Genomic DNA, 27,235 nt, shown 5'->3' with positions numbered 1-27,235 from the left:
GCACTTTACCTTACGTGTAAAAGGGTAAACTAGTGATTTGGGATGTTAAAATTGACTTTTAAAGACTCTGACATCATGCTGCTTTATGATTTATGGGAGGTTACTGTTCTGTCTGACTTAAGAGCTGATTCAACAAGGTGCTGTGTTGTGGGTGGCATATTAATTATGCTCCAAGTAAGTGCTGAGGCTTGAAGTAGTGTTTCTAAAGCAGTGCAGGGTGCTGTCTCCCTTGAGTAGAAGACCAAGAAGTTGATTCTGTGCTCAGAGATGTCTTACCCTAGAATTTGCTGGGGTATGGTATCCCCTGGGAGTTGTACTGGCAAGCTGAACACTTCTCTTGTGAATAACACTTCTGGTCCATGCAAAGAACTTATTGAAATGACCTATTTAAGAAAAAAAAAAAAAAAAAAAAAATCCAAAGTTAAAACTTGAGGAAGGATATGGCCCAATAGTGTGTATTAATTACATACTTCTTTTTCTGTGGTAGCAACTCTTAGGAATTCCAAACTTTTAATACCAAATGCTTAGTTGTTTTTAACTAAAGAACCTCTAAACCAACTGTTTTCAAAGCAAAGAGTGTAGAACAAGAAGCCTGGACATAATGTGTAATACCAATAATTTCTCTGTTGTGGTAGGTATGTAAACACAGTAATGGGAGATACAGAAACTTACTTAGTAAATAAAAGGCTAATATAACTGAAATACCTTTAAAATCATGTAGCTAGAGGACTGAGGATGCATTGTTGCATTCAAACAGCCTTTTTTGTTGATGTATTTGGGGATTTTGCTGCTCTGCCCATATCTTCTGTTCCAGCTCAACCAAATCCCTGTGATGAAATCAGAAATCAGAAGGTTTCTCTTGTAGCACCTTTGAAAGACCACCAGAGTTACATTGTGTGAGTGAAGGTGACCAGTCACAGGTGTGGCAGTGAGCATAGGTAAGGACATGTTCCCCTGCCCTGCTCTCTGAGCTTTAGCCAGTTTCTACCTGCGAGATGAAAAAATTGTGGTGCTGAGTGTGCAGAGACTGTAACTGACACCTGCCTGGGAGCTGAAGAAAAATGAAGGCTGTTTATTAGGATAAACTGTAGGTCTCAAAAGAATGGAGGGGAGTAAATTCTGGTCTTAAACACATCCCTCAAATCTCTGGATTTTTATTTTTTTCCTTTGGTAAGCTAGAAATTGTGGTATCAGATGTCCACTGTAGTAATGCTAATTCAGTGTGCTCTAAAACATATCCATGAATAAAGACCTCATGTTCTAGAAACCCTTGCTGCCCTAAATGAAACAATCAGATAACAATGTATGCTGGAAAATGAGAGCATAATGTAGGCTTAGAGATTAGAAAAATAAAGATAAGAGTTAATACTGTGAGCTCTCATGAGTGGCAATTGTATTAGAAGAGATGCATTCAGAGTAGAAACCAACTCTGGAAGTGCACAAGGGTGCCACATGTGCCTGATAAAGGGCATGAACATTTTTAAAAAATGCAAAGTGGACACTTGAAAAGGATGTGCTGTGCTTTCAAGGCGGAGGAGGGTAGAACATTGAGCTACTGAGAGAACAATATCATGTCAGAACTGTTGATACCAAAAGGAAAAAAGTGTACCACTCCTTAATGTAGAGGATTGTGCTAAATGGTTCAGATTCACAAAGTAAAGGGTTTGGTTTGGGGGGGAGGTTTTGTACTGCAAGTGGTTGAATTAATCATCTTTTCTGGACAAAAATTCCAATTGTGTCATAAAAACATAGTATCAGCTGTTCTTGACAGAATTGTGAATTATCTCTTCTTGGAGGTTGTCTTCTGTAAAGCTTCTGTTAACATGGCAAAGTTAATAATACTTAATCTGGAAATGGGATTTTGATCAAGACAACAAGACCTGGAGGTGCTGTGGCTGTGAGGGTTTATTCTCACTCAGAGCATGGTGAGGGATGAGGTTTGACCTCCTGCAGAGACAGCACTGAAGTAGTGTCATCTTCAGAAAAGCTATATGTGAATGGATTTGTTTAATTTGGCCAAGCTTTGTGTACCACAGATCCTAAAGTATTTACATACTTGACAAATGGAATTTTAAGTCTTTTAAGGTGATTTTTATGTTCTTTCACACAAGTCCTTGTTGGAGTTATGCACTGGAGGCTGCCATGTGCTAACTTGATTTCATGAGTTTGAGTCTACAGAGCAAAATCTCCTCTCCTTGGTCAGCACAGTAACAATTCAACCAGTGTAGTGCAGGACTCCCAGTCAGACCAGTTTGGTAATGCAGAATCTGCCTCTCTCATAATTTCCTTTAATGCACTCTTTGATGACCATTATCTCTGAAAAATAAAAACCAAATGTCTTAAGTTGAAATTGCTCAGTTAAAGAATCTGAGAGGCATTGCTTGAAAACTTCCTGTGTTAGCCAAAGCCAGTCTTGCTTCTGTTGGAAATGGTGAGAGAAAGGAAGCAGAGGAGCAAGTTCTGATGGTAGAGTAGGTTAGAGTGACTGAGGTGTCTGCAGTGTGCAGTAATCCCTGTAAATTTTGCTGTTTGTTTTTTTTTTTTTTCTTCCTACTTCTCTGGGAAGAGAGGAGTTCCAAGGTGTTATTTACCAGTCATATTCATTCTCTGGGTACTGTTGTCTCTGTTGAAGCCAATTGTTAGTGTCTTTGGAGAGACATGAGAATATAATTATATACAAAAGTTTATTCTCTGATCTTGCCTTTCTGCTCCTCAAAACTCCTACTTCTCTGTTCGTTGTCTTTCCTATTTGTTTTAACTCTCTCCTGTCCTGACAGTAAGGTGTGTTACTCTGCTGTGCAAAGTCCAACAAATCAATACCTAGTGCAGTTGGGGTTCTAAAAGGGAAGAGGACTGATGTACAATGGATAACAGAAGATCAATAAACATGGTAAACAGTGGTGTTTTCCCATAAAGGCCAGGAGGGCAGCGGAAATGAATCGTTGTGTGAACATGGCTTTAATATTCATTACCCAGTGTCTCAGTGGTTTATAACATGTTGTGCTCTCTGACCCTGCTGGTGTTGGATGACAGGAATGTTGCAGGAGAATGTCCCTTAGTGCTGGGACTATTTTGCATGTCATGTAGGATTGTTACCCTGGAGCTGTGAGAAGGTGGGATGATCAAGCTTAGAACAGGGTCTCTTAAAAGAGTATGAAAATGGTTATTCAGGCATTGGAGTGCTCTTTTAAAGGATCTGCTTGAGCCAAAAAACTGCTCTGTTGGGTTTTAATGGTGGAAATAGAAGACAGAGCTACAAGACTAGATCTTACTCTGGATTTAATGTGTTTTGTTTGCACTTCAGTTGTAAAATAGGACTGCAGAATTATAAGCACAAAGGTATAGACTCCTATGATACTGGGAATTTCAAAGCAGATGGCAGAGGAGTGAAATGTGAATGTGACCTGTCACGAGCTGCAGTAAGTTCTGATCTGAAATTACATAGAGAGATGTAAAAAACATTCTGTTTCCCTGGAAATCAGGATTAAGACTGAGAAAATAAACCCGCTTGTTTTTGTGAGGCCAGACAGGCTCGAAGAATGAGGGTTCTGTGCTGGAAAGGAGCTGGTGGTGCTCACACGCCTGTGTTGTGGGAGGTGGGTGGGAATGTTGCCGAACATGTGACATGGAGAGGCAGTGGAAGTTGTCCGAGTTGTGCTCGCTGTCTCCTGCCTGTGGGCTGCACCGTGTTCTGCTGCCTTGTGTTCTGAAACCCCAAGTACCAGAGCCTGCCTGAGCCGGGATCCATCCCAGGCTCCCCCAGCTGAGGCTGGGAGCGATGCCCGTGCGGGAGCAGAGCGTTCCCACAGCCCTGCCTGCTGTCACCTCCCACTTCTTGTCCCCATCTCCCTGCCCCACTGTGGCCAGGGCAAGGTGAAGTTTCTCTCTGGATGCTTTCCAAGCTGGGCATTGCCATTCTGCTTGCTTAATATGTATCTGTCATCCCTGTTGCCCAGAGAGGCTTCACTTTCTTTCCTAGTACTCTTGTGTAATGCTTGGGGTTGTTCATATAAATAAATGTTCTTTGTTGGGAAATGAAAGTGATCTGTACAATTCGTGTCTTGTTTGGAGCTGCTGTGACATTTGGTGAGGCTTATCTTAGTAGGACCTCCTCCATGGCATTTCTTTTTGTCTAATCACTTCCACGCTTCTTCCTTTTCAACTTGACTTGAAGTATTAAACAAAGGAATTGGGAGAAGTGGAAAGAACGTCTGTCAACTCAGAAGTGTGCTGGTTAATAAATGCTTTGCCAGGTTTTGAATAAACCTTATGAGCAAATGCGTGACAACTTTACAAAAGTATTTTTATAGAAAAGAAAAAAGTGTTACTCTCTATTTATATGTTATTTTTAGTGAGAAGCAAGAGATGTGGATGGAGAATGGACCAGCTGTGCATACAAACTTTCTCCTATTTTGTAATTCCCTTTTTTCCCTTTTATCATTCCCTTTATGACAACAGGCCGAGTGTTCCCAGAAGCCTTAACTCTGCTGAGAGATTTCAGGCAAGCTGAAAGCAGTGCCTGACAGTTTCAGAAAACTCTGAGTGTCTGAAAAGATGCATTAAGAGGTGTGTTGTATTTAAGAGTGTAAATATTTAGTTGTGTGGCTCTCCACTTCTTTTGTCATGCCGGTTTGAGATGTGGTTTGGCAATGTTTTTTGAGTATTAAAACACATTTTATGAACCTTTGCTTTTCTGATGAGTTGGGCCAACTCTCCAGTTTAATTTTAAATCCTATCTAGATAGCTATCATTCTTTCTATCGTGTTAAAACTTCACAATTGAAATTATAAAAATGAGTAAATTGTGGAGTCGTTTTGCTTTCTCAGGATATGTATTTTTAATCTGCTTCTTCCATTCAGCTGCCCTAAGCAGTGCATTTACCAATGAAAATACCATGGGCTGTCTGTTTTGCAGACTTCTTTGTAGACACAAATGGGTGAGGTGTGAACAGTGGCTTTTCGAGCCTCCCTCTTGAGTAACCCGAGCTGAATCCACGCTGGTTTGTGTGGTCTGTTCAGTTCTGCTGCTGGGGAAGGGCTTTTCTGTTGGCATAACACCTCTGATGCTTCACAGAGCTGGCAGGACTTTTGAGGGGGTGTGGAGGCTGTTCCTCATTTTCACAGAGAGGAGCTTATCTCACGGGGTGGTGATGAATGGAGGTGAGAGATTTCCATCCCCTGTGTGCATTTGCACTTGCACTGTCCAGTTTCCCCAAAAGAGTGACCAGCATTGTCTCTAAAGCCTTGTACAGAGGACAGCTGAGGCAGCTCTGTAGGGATGGGAGCAGCTTCCTCACCCTTCAATCCTCACTATTTTGTCACCTTACCCTGGAAGACAACCTGAGCTGCCACTCCCGCTTGGCTTCTGTGCCCTGACCTCTCTGAGCAATGAAAAGCCTCGTTTACACACCCACACCCTGACAAGTATGTGCTGTGCATACCCACAGCCTACTCACAGTGCTTGGAGTTCAGAGCTTGACTCTCTTTGATAAACAAATGCCTGGTGCATGAATTAAGCATGGATATAGGAGCGTTGCCCTATGCCTGAAATTAGACTTGCCTGCATAATTCTATAATTGGACAAGGCAGGATATGGCTCAAAGACACTTATTTCCCTTTGCCCTTTTAAATTCATCTGGTGGCTTTTGCTGTTCTTTTATCTCCCAGCAAATCAAGACCTTAAAATTTATGACCTTAAATTAATTTCCTTGAAGCTGCTTTAATGACACTTTCTGTGCATGTGTATGCACAAAATGTAACCCACATAGAGGAGAGTGCATTCACCCTTAACTGTTTAACTGGCTGACACTGTAGAAATTATTTATGGTGTTGAAGGCATTTCCTGGACAAACACTACACTGATGATACCTGTTTATTGAATAGCAAATACAGGATAAGAAAGGGAAGACTTAGATCTTTTTTACAAGGAAGTAATTGCAAAGGAGAATGACAATAGAGAGTTTGCATTAATACAGTTTGAATGTAAAGTAGAACTGGAGTTCTTAAAAATTCATTAAAAATTTTTAAGCTGTTCATATTGCACTGAGCAGGTAGCTGGTGAATTTTAGTATATATTGTTAGAAGACATCCACTTGCTGACCTTTCTACTTTTTAGGCTGTGGGGTTGTCAGATGAAATTCCTACACTGATTATTGTTCTCAGAAGTGAGATCTTTGTGTCTGTATGTTTTACAGCTCTCTTTGTAGCTGGTCAAAATTTAGTATGTGCCTCTCTGAAATGGAGTTCTGGAAGAGTGATTTCATTTACAGAAGTCACATTTTACTGGTGTATTTGAGGTCTTCCTTCCACTAAGTTAAGGACCTGTGCTTGTGTGCTGTGACTGAATTACACCATGGAGAAGCAAAGGTTGAGAGAAAATGAATAATGTGTGAGAACACTTCTCAAAGACTGTTGAAAAGTTCAGGAAACCTTTAATAAACTTAAAGCTCTTAAGGAAAATTTTATTTTTCTTTAATTTCACACTGATGGCCTGACTCACCCAGGGAAAGACCATGTTGGGGTAGATCCATGCTGCTGAAGAAAGAAGAGAGTTCTGTTTATGTTCTTTCCAATCTTGTTTTGTTTGGGGTTTTTTTCGTGGTTGGTTTTTTTTTTTTTTTTTTTGAGTATTCACATGACAAATTAGCCTTCCAGGTTTGTTATCAGTACCACATTTTGAGAGAGAAAAACAAGAGTAGGGAGGATCCCCATATGCACTAGGACCTCACTAGTACCCTCTCAGTGTACTTATGACCAATATGGTGTCTTAACTTTCCTGTAAAATGATCATTTAAATTCAGAATGCCAGCAAAGTTGGGGTATTTTTTCCCATGTATTTCCCTCCTATGGTTTCTTAGCAATTAGGCATAAAAATTATGTTGTGGGAGATGCTCATCATTTTCTGACTCAGTTGGTTTCAATGGAGTCAGGCCTGTAAAGCAGCTGTTAAGGTCAGGCAATCTGTAATTGACCTGTCAGATGTTGCAATTAAAGTTATTGCAGCTGTTAGAAATAGAACTTACCTCAGTTGCTTCTGAAAAAAAAAAACAAAAAACAACCCAAAACCAAACCACCAGAAGACTTTATTTATTTCACTGATTCATTAAATCTCTCTTCTGTGTGTAATGCAAGAAACAGAGGGGAATGCAGATGGAGCTGCTGCCTTTGATTTCAGTGCTGTTTGTGGCAAAACCTCTTTCATGTGCTGAATAACAAAGTCCAGGGAAAATTCTTGCCAATGTCTGTCAAGTAATAAGTTTACACCTTGAAATGCTTAGAGTTATAAATACTATGAGAAAAATAAGAAAATGTATTGATGTGAAACACACATGGAAATGCTTTTGCCACATACTGGTTTTTGCCTTAATACTTCTGTGGATTTTGTGAAATATTAGAATGTAGTCTAATAGAATAACTAGGAATTGTATATTGCTTCACCCCTGTGCACTTGAGTGGTTCTGTGTCTGTCTTGGAGTCCAGTATTTTTAATCATAGCATGCTTAAGCCACTCTTTAATTCAAAATTAGTCATTGAGAGATACTAAAATGGATTAAAAGCTCCCAAGAGCCCTTCTATCATGACAGTCAGTTGGGAAGCTGGGGAGGTCTGGGTTGTCTGTCCTAATATTTTTGTTGAGCCTCAGTTAATATCTTTGCTCATTGAGGGTCAACAGTGTTTCTGTATTGTGTGTTTGCTTGGGTTTTTGGCTTTTTTCAAGAAGCAAAATGCTTTGTCCTTAGCATGATAAAAATTCAGGTTGTTTGGGGCCATCTGGGTTCCATTTCAGTGTCTTGGATGTTGTCCTGTGCTCATTGCTCTGTGTCCTCCAGCTGGAAAACCACAGTGCTGCTGAACTTTTTCATTTTAGTTTCTAGGTACCTGAGTTAAACATAAATCTGAATGAGATGAGTGTTGCCTTAAGCAGAAAGAGAAATGTCTGCTACTTGCCAGTTCCAAACCTGACATTTTATTTTCTGGCTATTCTTAGGACAAGGATTCTTTAGAGTTTGTTGGGGGTTGTTTTTGTTAACCTTCTATGGATCTTTCTATGAATTAGAAGTTCAAGTATTTTAAGCACGGGAGCTGTCATCAGTAGTTTATGATCTCTGCATAATTCTTGCTATAATATATGTGATTCTAGAGCTGCATTAATGTGGTTATCAGTCTTTGCTGTTGCTGCTTTAAGGTGTTAGTGACTCTTTATTATCTTACTTTTTCCATAAACTGTGTGAGCACTGCTCTTTAGTCAGGTAAGTTAAAGCAAAATTTTTCTCACCCTCTTAATAATACTGTAACTAAAAATAACATGATTACCTGCACAGGGCTTTCAGAGAAATCTGGAATTCCAGTCCATTTTCTTCTAGAATTGAATCACAAAGAGCTTTCTGTTCCCTGCTGCTGATTTATGTTTCTCTTGCAGTTTCCAGGCAGCAGGAAATGCTGGTAATACCTGTCTCCATTAATTTTTTCATGGAATCCAGTGACAGGAGAGACCATTCATTGCATGGCATGGAGTGATTGGCAGGACTACCTCAGCTGCTGGGAAAAATGATTTTAAGGAAACTGCAGAGAAATTTGACTTCTGGGTTGAATTACTTTTGTCCCACCACTTCTCAAACCTGATGGCAGCTCTGAAAAGACTTGCATGTTTTAAGTCCTGTTTATTGACCTTTTCCTAACTGTTTCTGTCCTTTGGACCCTCTTCTTGCAGAAGCTTCTGAGAACTCCTGGGCTGCTGTAGATGCATTTTCTGCATTTATCAAAGACACTTTTCCTCAGGTAGATGAGATGCAGGGAGGTGAACAGCTGGAATCAATGTGCTCTCTATCTGCAGTTCCTTATGTTAATACTTGCAGCTTGCTCTGTTACTCCAGGTGCCTTAAGATAATTAATTTCCATGTGTTAAGTACAACTGCCTTTCTAGCTAGGTATGAATACTATATTTGTATTAAATGTAAATGTAGCCCTTCTCCTTTCCCTAGACAATTTAAGCTTTCTGAAAATAGCCTTGCTTTGATTAGTTGTTTTTGTTTCACTTTGTGCCAGCTAGCTGGTCTGTAGATCTTTGTCTGTTTTTTTCTAACTGTTTATTTTATTTGAAGAGTTATTACCTTGCTTCTTAGGGAACTGCTAGATCCAAAACTAATTACTTTTAAGTATTAAATGCTTTAGTCCCATTTAATAATACCAGAGAATATCCCCTTCTGTAACTTTGAAAACATCTCTGAGACCTAAAGAAACCATGATTGTGTACTGTGTTTTGTCCTATCAGGTTAAAAAGCCATAAATCACCTTGCATGCTAATCCTCTGCAGAACATGAAATGAAAATGAATTCTGTACATAAAAAATATGAAATTTGATAAATCATTAAAAATCCCCTGGAAAAAAAAAAAGTCTTTAGATACCTATAGGTAAATCTGTAGATTCCATTCCTTTTAAAATTACCTCTCATAACTACATTTTACATGGGAACCTAGAGTTTGAGTTACTGATTTGTGCTGCTAAATTTAGGATTCAGGGCACCTTATTTTACTGAATTTTGGAAACATGCTTTTCTCTAAGTCACTTGGTCAAAATTTACCCTAAAGATTTCATAGTGACCTTTAATTTAATCGTAGATTTGGGTAGAGTTTTCAGCTGTGGATTAATCCACGGAGGTTTTAGATAATCTTTGATCAGATTAATGAGGAGGTGATTTTTTTTTTTTCCACTGAGATAAGAAAGCAAGTTACAATTCTGCACCATTTTACCTCACCATTTACCCTTTCCACAGGATGTAATTTTCTATGTGTAAGCTTTTGATGCTTTATTATTGCAGAAATCCAGCATGTTCTGTTGAGATGCAGAACTTGTGCAGCACCAGAATATTCTGATTTAGACTCTCCTCCCTTTTAGAAGAGAGCAAATGCAGCAGCTATATATTTATATATATTTATTGCTCAGCACTGTAAGACTATTGTTGGGGTTTCTTTGCTCTCCTTTGGCTTGCCAGGGTGACTCTGAAGTGTACAGACAGCAGTTTGAGAAAAGTGGGAAAAGCTGGTTTTAGGCTGGCACTGAGTTTGCCCTTGTTTTAATGTGTCTATTTCTGAATCCCTTGCTGCAGAAATTTCAGATCTAGGTCTGTAAACTTTCCTTTTTCTGGGGCATTTCTCACTTGTGGCCAGATTAGATTTTTAGGTAATTTTTTATGCCAACACCAGGAAAAAACAGATATTTTAACATAATTTTAAAGACAGCAATGTATGTTATAGGAAATGACTAAAACCCCAAAATCTCTGATGGAGGGTGAGGGAGGGGATATGGTGATCATTTGTTACTATTTTATTTTGTTCTTAGACCTAATAAAAGATCTCTTTGAACTGTTTAATGGGGAGTGGTTTGGAAGAAGAGTTGTTGCATGCAATTACAAATGATAAACAAGAATACAGTTCATAGGAGGAGAACATGAAAATGGAGAAAGTCTTATATATGTACTAGAATTTTTATTAATTCTTACTGTGCCAACTGGGAGTAAATGTTCTTTGATATAATTATACTCTGGTGCAGCTTGAATCTATTCCAATGAGCAGAGCTTTGCCTAAAACTTCTTTTATTTCTTCTGTTAGGGAAAATGTTGGATTTCTTAAAACTACTGCTTCACTTCAGCCTTCAGAAAATCACTAAATAAAAAGAAATTAGATTTTTCTGAGTTTCTGGAGAACCTTTAACTGCTTAGCTTTTTGTGATTGTTAAAATGGGACTGTAGTGCAGCTTTTAAAGTTTTTGGTAGGTGGTGTGTCATGGAAGGAGAATAGGAAATAATAATTATTCTTTTATCCATAAAGGCAGAGGAACTGATGTGGTAGCTGACCTTTCTTAAGTCTTTGGGGAAAATATTAATATAGAGGACACTTGCTTAGCTAACATTAAATCATTTTTGCTTGATTATTTTTGAAGTGTTGTAGAGACAAACTTGAGGATGTCAGCTGCAGCAACAAAATTCCAATAATTTTGTTTGCAGCAAAATTCTGTTAGTTTTGAAGGCTCATTGTTTGCCATTGCAATTTTACTTGACTTTTCTGTCCTGGACTTGAAAATGCTCTTACTGGTTTCTTTGATAGATTTATAATTTTCATTAAAAATATAATATAATTGTCAAGATGTTAAAATCTTGCCTAGGATCCTCTTTTTAAGTATCTCTAAGCATACTTAAATGCTGATTATTTAACTTAAATTGTTCTGAACTTAAAAGCATTTACACAGAAATGTTTGGGTTTTTTAATGATGCTCAGAGAACTCCTGCTGGAAGTGTTTTAATTCTAACTCAATTTAATTGTCTGACCTGGGTTACTCTGTCAGGGGTATGTACTGTGTGTGTATTTTATGATCCTTAGTGGGTGGCACCATCAGTTTTGGCCATGATCTGGGATTGGCTTCTGCTCAACACATTTGACTACAGTCTTTTCATATTGCTTGATATTGATATCAACTTTTTCATTTCTGCCCTGGATTTAAAACAGGTTTTGTTGGTTTTTGGGGTTTTTTTCCCTCTCTTTCCCCCCCACCTCTGTATCTCAAATCCAGTTGCATGAACTTGGAAAGTGAAGCAATACTTCCTCTTGATCCTGAAGGAAATTGAGCTTTAAAGCCTTATCTCCAGGCTGGGTAACTGGATCCCTGACAGGAAGGTTTCACAGGCTATTGTTTGATAGTAATTACCAACCCTGGCTCTGTAGTTCATTTAAAAGTAATGACTAGTGGATGTAAAAGGAACAATAGATGTTAACTATGGAATACATTAACTCATGGAGATGCCAGGGGAATTTAATTGATCATAATTAGAAATTTGAATGGGGATAGGAAAGAACGTTGAATTTTGCATTTTCTATCCCTTTGGTTTTTTGTTTTTTATGGTATAGATCTGCTGAATGAGATGAAATCCATGTGACAGATAATGTCCCAGCAGCTGTGCTCTCTGCTTCAGGGAGGGCATTCTGGGCCAAATGGGAATTGGCTTTCCAGACTTCTGTGGCAAAGTAGTACTTTTCACTAATATTGTGCTTCATTCTGAGGGACCTGAAATGAAGACTTCTTGCTCTTAACAGAAAATTTTGTCTGATGCTGAGCTCTCTGTTGCTTATTTTAAATAATTACAAAGAATTGCAGCAATTCTCCCACATATCTCAGTGTTGGAAGGCAGATACTGGCTGAATCTCTAGTGAATCAAACAGAATCTAGAACTTCTGGGAGCAAATATGAATTTCAGATCATATTGCCTGTCTGAGAAAGATTTAATGTGCTGCTGGCCTGGTTTGGAACATGGGTGTAATGTTAGTGGGGTCCTGTTTTTGTTAGTATAAAATGTCACTCCACATGGAGGCTTCAGAGATTGTCTAAAACAAATATAATTCCTTCTCCTTCCACCCAAATAGAGGGTAGGTTTAGAGTATGAAGTGTCCACCTGTTTTGGGTCTGACACTTAAAAATTACTGTCACCTGACCCAAAATGATAAAAAACACCCAATGAATCCTAAAGAACAATTGTTTTTTTCCCAGTCTGCCAAAGGAGAGCAGCCTGTTGGACAAGGGATGGCCCAGAAGGGTCACTGGGGAAAGCACAGGCATAACCAGTGAGAAACACCTTTCCATGTGAACAGCTGTGGTAATCTCTGTGAAGTTGAATTATAGCATTATCAATAATCAAATTAGGTGTTTCCTGAACAGCATTTAGGACTTGTTCTTCTGGTGCAACTGTCAGATACAGGGGAAAGTATTGCAGTGCTGTTAATAACCTGTAAGGCTTTTCCTTTACTTAGGAGGAAAGGAATTTCTGTTTTGTGGAAAACACATTTTTTGTCTGTGTTTAGTAGCCACAAAAATACAAGTGTTAAGCCTTGATGCACATTTTTCTGAAAGCATTTTGCTAATAGTGTGCTGTGCACCCTTTCCCCCTCATGAAGATGTTGCAATAAGTAATAGCAATGTGATTAGAGTAGCTGGCTGCTGCAAAGCATGTGAATTTAGTTACCCAATCCAGCCTATTTCTCCAGCTGAATGATTATGACTAAGTGTGGTATATGCAACTTTGACCTTTTAAGTTAGTTCCTAGCTTGCTGCTTTGAGTCACTTTCTGAATTGTTAATGTGAAAATAATTGTTTTGCTGTATGAAGTTTGTGGGGTGATTGTCTAAGGCTCTTGGATGGACTGTGTGTTCTATGCTGTGAACAGGTGATTTCTGGGGCCCTGCTGGAGAAGGGTGGGGTGTGTTTGTCCACTGCAGGGGAAAGGAACAGAAAGGTGTTTGTGCTGCTGGGCAGAAGGACACATTGCTGGATGCTTGGCTCTGGCTGTGAACTCCCAATTAGTCATTCCTGGGGATGAGCACAGTTACTGCAGTGACACTTACAAGAGGTGTCGTGGCCTAACCCCGCCTGGCCTCTCCTGGGTGTCCCTGTTTGTCACCAGGTGCATCACAGCACGGTGGAGACGTGTTGTCACCGGGGCAGAAACATCCTCATCTCCAGCACTGCTGCCTCCCTGCTCCTAGGAGAGGGCTGCCTGAGGAATGCTGTCTGTCCCTGAGAGCTGCATTCCCTGTTTGCCTGGCTCAGTGTTTCCTGTTGTTGGAGCTTTAAAAGCAATGCCTGTAGGTGAGGATTATAAACTGCTCTTCTGTGGGAGATGGGGATGCAGTGCCTTGAGGTCAGAAGTGGAAATGGCAGCAGTAGGTTGGCAGCTATCTCATTCCACCCTGCAACAGCATCTGAAGTTCAAACCTTTAGGGGAAAGAAATTATTTTCTGAGTAGCCTTCTTCCCTTCCGGGTAAAAGTTCATGTTCTGAATCATTTGAAGCCTGAGGATGTAATACTGCTACTCAAGTAATAGTTTATTTATGTCTGCCACATAAATAAAACTGATACCTTGCATCTTCAGAATCAACACCAGAAAAGCCCTGAAGAGGCAGCCAGAGAATGGGGAAGAGTGTGGCCTTCAAAAGAAGGAGCAGTGAAAACCTATATTTCTGCAAGTACCAATATAATCTGATTCTGCACGTACCAATAACAAATCCAAACAATCAGTTTGGAATTGTGCCACTTCAAATGGTGAGGCTGGAACATCAGGTCTTCAGACTGCTAGGAGAGGAGCTGAGGACTAGGTAAATAAGTGAGGAAAATGTAGCCAGAAATGAGTAAGAAGTTAATCTGTTAAAATTATTTAAGGACTAAAAATGTATGGTTCAAGAGCCTGATGAAATAGCTCTATCACAAACTAACACCTACTGAAAGAGCTGCCAAGGAAAAACTTCTGGAGGGAAAAACAAAATGAAAGCCCAAATCCTCCACAATAAAACAGAGATTGTGTTCAGGGTTGGATTGGAAACATGTTCTTTTGTATGACATAATTCTTGGTGCAGTAACGTGCTTAAGGTAGGCAAATACTGGCTAATCAAGAATTTCCTTCCTTTCTCTCTTAAGTTAATCACGATGTTAAGAAAATCTTGCTTGTTCGGTAAGCAGTAAAATCTCTTTTCAGTACGTTTGGTGTGTGCAAGTAAAGTTCATCTGTTTCAGGTCATTAGCACTGCATTAGCACAGCATGGCAACTGGTGTTTAAACACGAGCTAATTAATGTTCAGTGTAAACACAGTGTGCTAAGGAGCTATCCAAACCCATGAAGTTTAGCTGACACAAAATGCCACAGTGAAAATGCTATTTGGGGGGAGGGGAATTGCTAATCTTCTGCTCTCTTGGATTACTGATAAATGGTTAATGTTGAACCGCAGAACAGAAAGGGTCAAACTGATGCCAACAGTGTTGTGTGCAAGGGGGATTTTGTTAATATATTTGTGGGGGTTTGATTTTTGTTTTTTCCTTCCTTAGTGTATAGTGTTGTGATGGCTCAGTGACCTGGAAAATGTGTAGTGTTTTTGTACTTTCAGATTTTGGTGTGTTAGTTTTGCAGTTTCATAACTGGGCCAAGATGTTTAACGTGTGATAGCTGATGGCCCAGCACTATGGAAATGAGGTTGGATATGCATCTTGTCCAGTAGTATTTTTTCCCCTCTCCAAAAATAAATTTGGGTGTGTTTGTTCAAAAGATGTGGCAATTTGCACTCTGAAATGTTTAAAATGGAATCATGTCTATGGACAGCAGACAGAAGCATGGATTCTGTCTGCTGGTGGTTCCCACTTGTGCTAATCCAGCAGGGAAATGAAAGACCAAATTTCTTAGCAACCTTAGCACTCACCAAGTTATTCATACAGGTGACTGCTAAGTGTGTAGGTAAACTTGAGGTAACTGAGAGTAAAACAACTACTTGATCCATAGATGTAGCAAACCTTAAGAAAGGTAACAATCTGCTGAGCCCCGGGAGGGTGGAGACACTTCTCCATCCCTGAGAGGAGTTCTCTGTTAATGCTGCTACTTGGGTGGGTCAGATGGATATTGGAGAGGACAGAAGAAAACTATTCCAGGATAACACTGAAGTCAGAAGTGATCTTTACGAAGAATTTTTATCATCAGAGCAAGGGTGAGATGTCAAGTGAAAGCTTGACCAGGCTGTGAATGGTTTTTTAGGTCCTTTGAACCTGAGCTGGCTCCCTGTCATATGCAGCAGAAATAAGACTTAAAAAAAAAAACAGGCCCTGAAAATTAAATTTCTGAAGGCTTTACATGAAGCAGGTTAACATCCAGCCCTTCCTACAACCTGCTTGGGAAGTTCACAAATGCTGGAAGAAGCAAGGAATTGTCAACAATTTAGGGTCCATAAAATGGGCAACTGTAGTGTGTAGGAAGTTGTGGACAGATAGTCGCTCTGAATAAGCTGCATAGCAAAGATCTGCTGTTTTAAAATGTTTAACCCAGCTTAGTTTAGTGACAGGTTAAAATATGTTTACATGAGCAGCTCTGCTAGGAAGTAGAAAAGGCTACAACCTTTAGTAGGATGATGATGCCAAACAGGTGGCATTGGCTTGCTGGATAATACAATCCAATATCACAACTGTTTGTGAAGTGCAATTTCTTCACCACCACATAATCATTCTTCTGAACTGCTCTTTAGACGTCAGCAAAGGCCTCACATTAATTCAGTTTGACAGTTTGATTACAGCATTTTAACAGCTTCTGAAAAATAATTCAGTTATTGGAATGGTAAACTTGCTGTCTTGGCAGTGGAGATAAAGTGCTGCCTCCCAGCTGGAGAGGCAGAGCTAATCCTGTAATTCCTGGTCCATCTATGTGTATGGTCACCAGTGCCTTGGTTTAAATGCATGCTGTTTCCTCTCCATATAAATATATGCTAAATTCACTTCCATGGGTCAATGAAATGCTTAAATAATGTGCTCCCCACACACCAACATTTACATATATCTGATCTTGCTTTGAGTTTCAAATTTTCTTTATTTATAAGGTATAAAGCCTTAAGTGTTGCATGTAGAAGAGACTGAGTTAGGAGGGAAGAGTTTCAGTGTGTTGGGGTGGGATGGGGCTCTGGAAGTCAGAGGTATTTCTGGTGATGCTTTAGAGATGAACTATAATTTCAGGGCACTATAATTTTAACAGCCTAGTATGTTTTAATATTGCTATTTTGTGGTATGTGGAAATATGTTGAGTAGCACACAGTGACCTAGATCTGTAATTTTGAGCATAGGCATCTCCTGCTTCTTGTTTTTCTGTTGTTTTGGATTTTTTTCCTACATAAAATTGTTTGGCTTAATGCTTGAAAATAAGGCTATTTGAAGGGGTTGGGAAATGCATTTAACTGGTGTTATGTTTTCTTCCCAGACTCTGACACATCTCTGGAACCTGCAATGACAAGTCGGAACAGTAGCCATGCAGAGAAAAGCGGTGAAATGTCCTCAAAGCAGTCAACACCAAAAGTGCAGGTCCAGCGATCTGTGTCCCGAGAAACCATCACTATTCATTTCTCTGCATTTGGGAAGGAGGAAGAAGAGGAAGAAGAGGAGTTTAAAGAGTTTCTTGATGAGGAACTAGATGACCAAAGCATTGTAACAGCACTTGAAGCCAAGGAAGACCTCTGCTTTGAGCATACTGGCCATGACCTTTTTGGTCCAGCTACCTCGCTTACCATGGCCAACTCTGCATCACCGCTGTCCTCATCGCCTGCAGTTCTGCCCACTGCAGAAACTGTAAAGCTGTTGGACTCTCCTTCCCCATCCCAAATAATCAGTGCAGTGTCACCTGTCCTGTCTCCATCGTCACACTCATGTCACACATTTGGCGCATCAGGTGCAGCAGCACCACCTGTGGAACAGAAATCCAGTCTGTCTTCCCCATCCTCATCTCCTTCCAGATCAGTTGCCTGCTCTAGTGGATCATCCACAGTTTCTAGTTCAAAGCCTTTTAAGGGGTTAGTCAAGTCCTTTTCAACAGAAGTGGAACCAAAAGAACCCACCCCACCAATGCGACATAGACAGTTAATGAAAACCTTGGTGAAATCTCTGTCTACAGACACTTCTAAACAGGAGTCTGAAGCTGTGTCTTACAGGCCACCTGACTCGAAACTGAACTTGCATCTGTTCAAACAGTTCACTCAACCTCGAGCTACAGGTGGTGATTCTAAAACTGCCCCCTCCTCTCCATTAACATCCCCCTCCGATACTCGTTCCTTTTTTAAAGTACCTGAAATGGAGGCTAAAATCGAAGATACAAAAAGACGCCTTTCTGAGGTAATCTATGAGCCTCTTCAGCTGCTCAGTAAAATAATGGGTGATGAAAGTAGTAGCCACAGGCCCAAAGCCTTATCTTCAAGTGCTTCAGAACTCTCAAACCTTTCCAGTTTGAATGGCCATTTGGAAAGCAATAACAACTACAGCATTAAGGAAGAGGAGTGTGATTCGGAAGGGGACTTCTCTGGGGGTGACTTTAACCTGACTAAGAGTGATCAGCCAAGAGGGGCAGAAGAACACACAAAAGAGACAGAGACCAAAAGCTCTCAGTCTGCAAGCACAAAGGACGTGGGGTCAAAACCTGCACTTGTACTTGAAAAATGTTTATTGTCAGCACTGGTGAGCAGGGAGGATGAGGAGTTTTGTGAACTGTATTCTGAAGACTTTTTCTTGCTAGAGGAGGAAAGTAAAACTGATAAACCTGCTGAAACTGTGGTTGATCCCGAGGTGACGGAGGAAACTGTTACTGTGCTCAGTAGTGAAGATGAAAATAATCTGGATGTGCAACAGCCTCAAATACCAGTGAAAACTTTATACTTACTAGTACTGTTAGTCTATGCTTACCTTATTATCCCTCTCCCTGGCTATTTAAGTGGACTTTTACTTGGAATGGCCCTTGGATTTATGGTAGCTGTCTGTGTGATTTGGCTTCTTACTCCACGTACTCATGAGTATCTCAAATTGCATAAAAGCATGAAAAAGCGATGGAATACAGGAGCTCTAGACATCAAAGAACCTGAAATACTGAAGGTGAGGTCATGGCATTTTGTGTGTGTGTGTCTGCATTATTTTGAGTAGAAAGAGTAAACCAGATTTATCCTGAGGGTGTAAATGAGCTGAAATGACCCCATTTGTAAATAGTTTTTTAGGGTCAACTCACTTTGGCAGGGGCACAAATGGTTTGGTATCCAAGAATATATAAGACTTCAGTGTCTTTAGGGATTAGTAGAAAATGGAATTTTTTCTGAAGTAAAAGGGCAAATAGTTTTGCTGATAGATTTGAAACGATCCATCTGAACTACAGAGAGCAAGTATTGTCAAAGTTTAGTGTGTTAAATAACAACATTTGTGCTTGAAGCTACGTCTTGGGAGATGTATTCTGTTTGTGGGATATTTTGCTGTCTAGGCAGTAATTTGTCTGGCCTGATCTGTTCATAAGCAAAGACAAAAGCATTGTGTTCAAGTAGGCCATAGAGAGTTGGAGAGCCAGTGGATCCTCCTCCAAAATAAGCTGATTGAAATGGGAGTAGGAATTACAGTTCAGCAAAATGTGTCTGAGAGCTTGGTTTTAGATTAAAGTTTGTCCTTCCTGCTCTCTGCCCTCCTCTTGTGGATGAGATACTGCAAGTTGCTGTCACTTTGTGTGTCACTCTGCTGCCTGTCCAGCTGTGATCCTTCCAACCCTTCTGTTCCTTTAGTGCTTCTGGTCCCTGTCCTGTTCTCCTAATCTCCATCTGTGTTGAATTAAAGTAATATTTTCCCAGCTGCAGAATTCTGAGCAAGAAAATATCTGCTGGTTTCTGATGTGCAGCAGAAGCATTTCTGAGTGCTGGTGGTGTAACCCACACTTGATATCACATGCTTATCACAGTATTTGTTGAATATTAAATTGAGCTTTTCAAAGGTGCATCTCCAATTTTAACAGCACAAAGGTTTCATTAATTTAAATTAGATGGGTATATACTGTACAATCTATAATGTATTGATGGCTTTAACTGGAAATATAATTATAAAGAGAATATAAAACTTTACTTTTATTGCATAAAGGTGGCAATTGCATGTCTAGCCCTATTCTACCTTGGTGTTCCCTTTTTTTTTGTGAATGATACTAGTTGTGGTTATTATTTGCTGTAGTGAATTCAAACTGAACCCTCCTTTCTGCCCAACTGAATTGCTTTCTGCTTCCATGTACAAATTGTTGAAAACTTTCAGTTCAGTCCTTGTTGTTTGGAGCAAGACCCTTCCTCAATAGCTGGAAGCTGGTAAAGATCCTGATGTTAATTATTGGCTGGTGTTAGGCTGTCTTTACCTTTTAGTCAGGAACCTTTAAACTATATTTTAATGCTTTTATTGAGGAGTTACATCTTATGAAAATGGCTGTAGGCAAGAAATGAACAGTGCAGAGAAGTCTATATAAATGTAGATTAATGGGTTTTATGACCTAATATATTTCTTGTGCTCATAACACACAAAGTAATTGTCTTTAATATATAAATTCTCCAAGAGTTAAAAAACTAACTCAATGCCCACATTCTAGTGGAACATAATGTAATATAATTTAGGAGATTGCAAGTTATTATTCCCATTTCATACAACTATTTTCTATTTGCATCTGTCAAAATGAGTACTGGACAGCTTAGATCCTCTGAAAAGGCAGCTAAACACTTAATCTGTACCAAAACTCAGGGGAATAAAGGAAAATCAAACCTGATGCTCTTGCATAAAGACACTCTCATCAGAACTTGCTGGTCTGATATTCTGGCCTGGACTGCTGTCATGCAATTATGATAAATGCTCTGAGTGAGATCCCTTCATATGGGGCTCAAGGAGTTGAGATTCTGCCAAACTGCTGTCCAGCTATTTCTGTACAAGTATCTGTGCATTCTCCCCCATGTAAACATTGTTAGAGCAGTCTGCATTTCCCAGGTTTCAAAAACTAGTGCAAAATTTTTTGTATCTGCCTATTCTCCTAGTTTTCAGTTCTCTGGTTTCCTTCTTATCTCTCTTTTTTTTGTTTGTTTTTTTTTTTTTGTTTTTTTCTCTGCCCACATTTTTTTCCTTCTTTAATCCATTAGTCTTTTCTAACTTCCTTCTTGGCCTTTCAACTCTGCATTCTCTTGTGTTGTGCTGGCTGATATGAAAGGTTTTAAGTAACAGCTAAAATAGAAATGAAAAATTTACCCTTTCCATTAGGAAGAACTTTATGGAGAGCACAGTGGCAGTGCCTGCTGGAGAAATTGAGGTTTTGAGCCAAAGTGGAGGCTTTTTATCAGTGTGCTATTCCTGAGTACCATCCAAGGGATTTCATGTTTGATAGTGGCCTCTGGCAGACAAATGTTTTTTCCAGTTAAGGTGATGGTTGCTTCTCCTACCTCAGACATTTTTTATATGTCTTTGTGTTCCCTGTGAATGAAGCTCAAAAAATGCGTTATAATTTTTCCTAATTTATGAAGAAAAATACTACAGAAGTGTTATAAAAGAGTGGTAGTAAGAGGGATACTAATACAATTAGTGTGATTTGAGTGATCAACAGTCTTGAAAAAATTTTGGTGCTAAAGCATTTGATAATAATGGCTATTAACCAGTTAATATCACTAAGAAGCTTTAGGGACAGTTTTAATCCAGGTTTGGGCTTGTATTGTGAAAGTGGCTTTTGCTGATTCTTTTATTTATGTATTTGAAAGTAATGATTTTAATTTATTTTTACCCACAGACCTGCTCTGTGCCCCCAGCCCTCTGGGTGCTTTGTAAGGATCTTCTGCAGTTCTCCACATTTTTCCCTCTCAGGTTATGCTGTAACACACCTGAGACCTTAAACAAGTAACACTAAAAAGGCTTGACTGGGCAGGTCTTACATGAATTATTCTGTTGAACTGTGCTTTGAATAAAAAATTGGAAGCCCATAGTCAAGAAAGAGAAGAATCAAATTGTGGGGGGAGCTTTTGAAGCAGTTTTTGTAGGTGGCATGTCCCACTGAGCTGTGTCAGGGCTGGAGCAGTGGCAGCTGTGGCTGAGCTGTGATCTGAGCTGGGAAAGTTGGTGGTGCTGCCCAGCCCTGGAGCAGCCCAGGGGTTCCCAGCCTGGTGGGCAGGCACCTTCTGCTTTCAGCTGGGAGTGCAGAGCAACTGCTGACCTTCCCAAATGCAGATCACAGGATCAGTGGCAGGCCAGCAGCTGCACGGTGCCATATGACTCTGGTCATTGTCCTCCCACAATTACTACATTTCTTATTAAAATAACTTTGCTAGAACAGAGAAAACCTGTCCTACAGTCACTTCTCCCCTACGCAAGGAAATCCGTTGTTGCTTCAGTAGTTTGGGAGAATTTCTCTGTTGCTAGCACATTATAGTAACACAACTCCTCTGTTTGGGTGCATTGCAAAACTGTTTCCATGGGCTGTTAATGTTTTGTTCCAGTTTGGTTTTGCAAAAAGAGAGGCAGAGGTATTTCTGCTGAAATTGTTCTTAAAGTGCAGAACTTTGGAATGACTTTAGGGGCTTCTTGGATAACCTTCTCTAGGTGAAACAATTTACAGAACTGAAGATCACTGAAGTGAGAAGGCAGGTGGTGTTGTTACCTCCTTTAAAGCTGTTAGATAAAAATTCCTGCAGCTGCCACACACTTTCAGATTCATTAATAGAGCAAAGAATCATCATTTAGTGAAGCATTAACATTTGTCAGCCACTTTCAGCCATGCAGGGTATCTCTGTAACAAAATAACCTGAAAATCTAGTGCAAAGAAGAAACTTCATGCTTAGAAATTGGAAACCTAAAATTTTACGTACAAGGAGGGTTTAGTACTCTGCTGTCTCTCTTTCATCCTGACTGTTGTGTGAAAATAAAACCCCAAATACATAAACCTAAACTTGGTTCTTCAGTTGCTGATAACTTGCTGATTGTGCTGTGTTTGCACTTGTGTTGGGTTGTGGGTGAGCAGGGAAGGCACTGCAGGGTGTGAGAATTGTGTGTTTGGTAGATTGTACAGCTAATCCATTTGTTTGAACTGGAAAGCCTGGGCACATGGTAGGGATCAGAAAAGCAGGAGGGATTTTTGCTTCTTACTTTGGCACAGGCAAGTCAAGATTTAAATGAGTAAATCACTCCTTGTTTTCATCACAGTTCCATCTCAAGCAGGCTGTTAAAGGAATGTCAGGTGCAGTCTGACCTTCCTTCCTAGGTACCACTTGTACCCATAAGTTTCCAACCTTTCTCCTGAAAATAGAAAGCTTATTAGACTTGGAGAAAGGGCTCATGTGACTGAGCTTCCTATAATGACCCACTCTCCAAGCAGCCCTTTCACTCTGTGCCAGCCAGTGCAGTGTTGGCTGAACAACCTTCCAGGAGAAGGCAAGAAACTTGTGAGGCAGCAAATTCCCATCTGTATGTTTGCCTGGCTGCAGGCTCCAGACTTTGTCTGAGCTGGAAATAGCTTGGAGATGTGATCAGGGACAGGTGGGAGTTGCTCCAGAGATCTGTGGGCCATATGGATATTGCAGTTCCTGCACAGAGTGGCTTTGGGCAGCTCACGTGATGTTCTTGTGCTTCAGTAAGTCCAGCTGGAGTTCCTGGCTGAAAATTAATTGCTGTCTGCTCAAAGATGTCTTGGCTAAGTAATTTCTAGGAAGGAGATGGGATGTTCCTCAAACCTATGTCAGCCCTGCTGTGCAGAATTTGATGGCTTATAGAAAATCTTCCTTGTGCATTGTGTTTCCTATATGGGAGTCGTGTATAACCCACTGTAAGGAAAAAACAACCATAAAGCTTCTTCAAAGAGTATGCCCTGGTATAGGCATTTCTATTAATAAAAAACATAATCTGCTTTGGAGCTGAGCAAAGATGAATGACTTAATCTTTCCTGAACATAAAAGAAATGCTAATTTATCTAGTTTTTTTCAGGCTTTGTAGTAAAAAAAGAGCTAGATGTTGGAGTAAGCAAAACAGATATCACTGTTACTATGGCACCTAAGAAAGTGTGTGCTGTCTACTATGGAACATTATGTGGTACTGAAACTGAAGAAAATTAGCATAAATGTAAACTTTTCTCTGTGTGGGTGGAAACTTCTTAAATAAGTTGAAATCGTGCAGTAATTTTTGGGATGTTTTGCATAAGGTAGTTACAACTTTTTGTTTTGAGAAACACTGGGGTGCTCATTCAGCTCTCCCCACTTCCCCCCAGTGTAATCACACAGGTGTTTGCAAAGGTTCCATTTGACTTCCTGCTTCCCTTCACTTTCTGTTGACATTGATGAATATTGAGTATGCTGAATTAAAGGTTCTGATGTGCAGATAAAAACAATGATCAAAGAATGTTGTATGGCAGGTTGAGAGAAGGAAAACTTCTCCTTGAATGAGTATTCTGCCTACCATCTACCCCATTTATCATCTCTATTTCTGTAATCAGATGTTGGAGGTGAAGCATCACCCCTGTGGTCAGAGTCAGCACTTAGAGGCTTGTTACAGCAGGACTGGCTGGTTTGTTTTGTGTTTCTTTTACAGCACAGAAATTAATTGAATTTAATCCACATGTATGACTCCTGTGTTGTAGCTGGGCAGTTACACAACGTGTTAAATGATCTCTAATGGTGATGGTGCATGAAAGCAAACTCCATTGTGGTCTTCCACTGAGTCCTTAATTGTGGTGATGACAATGTCAGTGCTGTTGTGTGAGCAGACAGGCTGTTTGCTCTGCCTGGGCTCTGGGTGATTAAAGTCTCTGAGCTTGCTGGGAGCAGAGGAGCTGCTGTGCTGCTCAGCCCTCCTGCCCTGTGGCTCTTCCTGGCATCCTGCATCTGCAGATCCAACCCTGGCTCCTGGGGATGAGGTGAGAGCTACATTCACAGAGTGACTGAGTCAGAAAAAACACACCATATGCTGAGATCTCATCCATATCTCATGCTCTGTTGGTTTGGTGCTATCTCATTTAGGGCATTTATTGCCTCGTTCTGTTTGTGCACTAAGTGAAATGACTTTGGCAAAAGCTTGGATAATAATTCAAAGTTTTTAGGTACGTGCTGTACTTGGTTTTCCAGCAGCTTAAAAGCCTGTTAACAGTGTCTTCTTCTCTAGGGATGGATGAATGAAATTTATAATTATGATCCAGAAACATACCATGCTACGTTGACTCACTCTGTCTATGTGCGACTCGAAGGCAGTACCCTACGACTTTCAAAACCCAATAAAAATATTTCTAGAAGAGCTGTGTACAATGAACCAAAGCCTGAAGTCACATATGTCAGTCAAAAAATTTATGAACTAACAGATAGCAAGGTGAGTATCTTACTTATATCTGATTTTAACTAAGAATACTTTGTAAATTCTTTTTAACTCAGATTTTTTTTTTTCATTCCTCTATTTTCACGTTCTGTCATTATTTGAACAAAACTGTTGTCATGACTAACTTGCATAAGATTGTGCTGGGGAGGAAGATTGAGCAGGATTTGGAAGAAAGTACATACTTACACAATAAGGAAAAAGCATGATTTTCCTCTGGCAGTTGAGAGCAGAGTTAAGTCATGGGAACTCTGAGACTTGTTCCCAATGCATGAGATGACTGCAGGGCTGTTCTGAAGGTTACACCAAAGTGCCTCATCTTTGAGGCATCACCCCAAGGTAGCTGAGACAACATTTGCCTTTCATTCAAAGAGGGAATGAACATCATATGTGAATGTGGAAGAGGAAAGTGAGAGGTGTCTGGAATATGAGCTGCTCCAGTCTAGGGAAGGAGATGGGGATTTTTGCAGTTGGAAGAGTGCATCAGTAATGATGCCAGGGCAGTTTTCCTACATGTTGTTTGCCTCCCTCAGATATTTCAAGAGTTGCCACGTGAAGTTGATTCCATTGGCATTGTTTTAAATAATACATCAATACTTAATTATTAAGGGAATGGATTTTTTTAATGTGCTGCATCAGTACAGATGTAGGAGGAAACCACACTTCACTTGACTGGAAGTGAGAGGGAGAGAGGGACCAAGGCAACAGTGAGGAAAAGCTCCCTCCTTTCCTCTGAGTCTCTGTGGGAAAGGAGCATGCTGTCATCTCTGCCTCCCATTAAAGGAAGATAGTCAAAAGGATAAAGCAAAAACGTAGATTCCTGCCTTTTGTAGGTTTGTTTTCCCACCATGAGGACAAGCAAAGCTCTCATGTGCTGCAGGAGCACTTGACTGATGTTGGTTCCTCATGGTATCTTAGAAAAATTTCCAGTACTTCCCCCCCACCCAGCCCTAGTGATTACAGAAGTGCCAAGTGCCCTGACTGTAATAAACAAATGATGCCTATTCTTCAAGGTATTTGCCCACAGTTTTTGGAGAACACTGTTGAGTTTAGACCCCACATAAGAATTTTTAACTCTTTTTTTTATTAGTAGTAGCATTGTCTTAATTTTATATAAATATACTGAGTTTAGGGTATATTATCAGTAAATCAGCTTTATGGCTTGACTCTTATGTATTTGATGTGGCTGTCACCAACTTCAAATGCACAGTTTCACAAGAGCATGAAAAGTCATGTTCAAAATTCAGTTTGGACTCTGATTATTTTATCTTATTTATCTCCCCATGGTCCCAGAAATAAAGTTCTTGGTTTTTCAATTTTTTCTGCAAATCCATGAGAATGGGATCATTTAAATGAAAGCAGAGTTTCTAATCCACATGGTATAATCTGCTTAAATGTCCTTTTTTTTAATTCCAAGGTTGACTCAACCAAAGACTTAGTGATAGCAGTGGGTTGGATATCCACCAGCAATTTCGAGTCAGTTAAACTGGCAGATCCAGTGTGGGATCTTTCTCTCTTGCATTCCTGTGTTCTTTACTTCAGTATAGAAACATAGAGGACACAAGTGAAAAATCAATTCATTTGACCCTTTCATATATCCTTCAGATTTCCCTGGTTCCCAAGAGCCTGGCACGGAAGCGAATTTGGAATAAGAAATATCCAATTTGCATTGAACTCGCCAAACAGGATGACTTCATGGCCAAGGCCCAGGCTGAGAAGGAGACTGCAGAGGAAAAGTTACCAGCTGAAAAAGTGGATTCAAACAGTGAGGAGTCCAAGAAAGCTCAGGATGGAGTGAAGCACACTTGCCCAAAAGATCAAGTGCTCTATCTCTTTGGAAGGACGGGTAGGGACAAGGAGGAGTGGTTCAGAAGGTTCCTTCTTGCATCAAAGCTCAAGTCTGAAGCAAAGAAGCTGCCCAGTTTGTGTGGGAGCAAGCCAGGTACTCACATTTTGTATTCTTGTAGAAGTTTGTTAAAAGAAACAAGCAAGTTATATTTTGGTGGTGCCACAGTGATGTTCACAAGCAAAAAATAATACAATATAAAAGATACTTTTCTCCTTACCTTGGCCTCTTATTGCCATCTTACCCCTCACCTTTTTCCTTCTTGGCTCTATGCTTTCAAATATTATTACTATATTTAGAGTATTTTATTTGAATACATTGGTTTTTAGTGACTGTAATAAATCCTGTTGTATTTGTAAGGATTAATTATTCAGTCTCTTCTTTTTCTGTGTGTTGGAACTGATGTCAGCATTTGCAGTATTAGACTCAGTTCTCTCATTACCAGTTTTTCCTCCTCCATCCTTCCTTCCATTCTAGTCTCCTGTGAAGGATAGAACTTTCTCATGAGTTAGTGGCACAAGAAAACACATTTCTCTTAAATGAAAGTTCCTGCATTAATATATATGAATAGATATATCTGAACCAACAAACATTAGTCAATAGTATTGATCAACTGTTTGGAATATTAATTTAAATCTGTCCTCTGATACAATTTTAAACCTGAATGACTCATGCTTCTCTGTCTTTATTCTCTGAGAAGCTTTTTAAAAATTAGTTAGCATTCTTAT

General features: G+C 39.8%; 1 protein-coding gene across 7 annotated transcripts in view; it reads left to right on the top strand.

Annotated features, from left to right (window-relative positions):
• TEX2 (testis expressed 2) overlaps positions 1-27,235 on the top strand; it is a 56,388-nt gene that overhangs the window by 12,972 nt on the left and 16,181 nt on the right. For 6 of the 7 annotated variants that reach the window (XM_079323848.1, XM_079323847.1, XM_079323851.1 and 3 more), the window contains 3 exons: positions 16,767-18,421; positions 24,458-24,658; positions 26,267-26,603. In XM_079323848.1, coding sequence (XP_079179974.1) covers positions 16,793-18,421; positions 24,458-24,658; positions 26,267-26,603 — 2,167 coding nt within the window. In that variant the 5' untranslated portion in view covers positions 16,767-16,792. Of the gene's footprint in view, positions 1-4,458; positions 4,567-16,766; positions 18,422-24,457; positions 24,659-26,266; positions 26,604-27,235 lie in introns of all 7 variants that reach the window. The other variant, XM_079323846.1, reaches the window with a different exon arrangement.

This window comes from Erithacus rubecula, assembly GCF_903797595.1.
Source record: "Erithacus rubecula genome assembly, chromosome: 20".
Lineage (NCBI taxonomy): Eukaryota > Metazoa > Chordata > Aves > Passeriformes > Muscicapidae > Erithacus > Erithacus rubecula.
This window is presented reverse-complemented; position numbering and strand designations above follow the sequence as displayed.